The following is an 836-nucleotide window of genomic DNA, read 5'->3' on the forward strand; positions in this document are numbered from 1 at the left end:
GCCAACACAAACAACACAAAGTCCGCCTGAACCACACCCACACTCTCATACGCTGCAGGAAGCTCAACATATGTGTAGCACATCTCTGAGATAAATTGCATGATGACCAAATTAAACCGTGATCGCACCACAAGAAGACGTTCACTGTGCAGTGCAATAGCTGCAGGAAGGAGTTCATTTAACAGAATGTCTCGTTTCTGTGGTGTGAGTACATTTCCATCACGGCATGATGGAGAGTGTCTATGTGAAGAATCAGTCATTCCACTACTGCAGCGCCTCATCGCTCTATCCAACTCCTCAGAAGAGACATGAATGCGAATAGGCATCCAATCCTCCTCTTCGCTTTTTACTGTAGTAGTAGAAGTAGTAGTAGTTGTTGTTGTGTAGAGTGAAACAGTACTCTTACCACTTTGAGGTAATTCCCGTACAATAGAAACAGACAAAGGTGTATAATCAGTTTTATTCCTCATGTTCTTCCACGCAGTAGTATCATATGTGCAACTATCATCACGGAGGGCTGCAAGGCCACAGACACAGGGCAGCAAGAGCAACAAGAACATCAACACAGATATTATTGTTTCCAACAACTTCTTCATTACTTTGTTATTGTACCGTTCTATATATTAGTTTTCTCTTACTATTTTCTTTATTTATTCTGCCCCTATCATTTTTGATAATTCACATCAAAGGGTTGGACAACATGAACAGTCCGTAATACCTCACACTCTAAACCATTCACCAATTTACACCTTGATTGGAACAAATAAAAGAAAAAATATACACTCTCCTCATCACAGAGGATGAATATATATTCCCAAAACACAAATGCCAAACAC

General features: G+C 40.2%; 1 protein-coding gene across 1 annotated transcript; it reads right to left on the reverse strand.

Annotated features, from left to right (window-relative positions):
- Nucleotides 1–2: 2 nt before the first annotated feature.
- TM35_000262510 (surface protease GP63) lies at nt 3–560 on the reverse strand (the record flags this gene model as incomplete). The annotated part of the gene is made up of 1 exon (XM_029027988.1): nt 3–560. A coding segment is annotated over one exon (558 nt), but the record flags the coding sequence as incomplete, so codon positions are not given.
- Nucleotides 561–836: the final 276 nt, after the last annotated feature.

The sequence above is a fragment of the Trypanosoma theileri genome, assembly GCF_002087225.1.
Source record: "Trypanosoma theileri isolate Edinburgh chromosome Unknown TM35_Tth_26_V1, whole genome shotgun sequence".
In the NCBI taxonomy this organism is placed as follows: domain Eukaryota; phylum Euglenozoa; class Kinetoplastea; order Trypanosomatida; family Trypanosomatidae; genus Trypanosoma; species Trypanosoma theileri.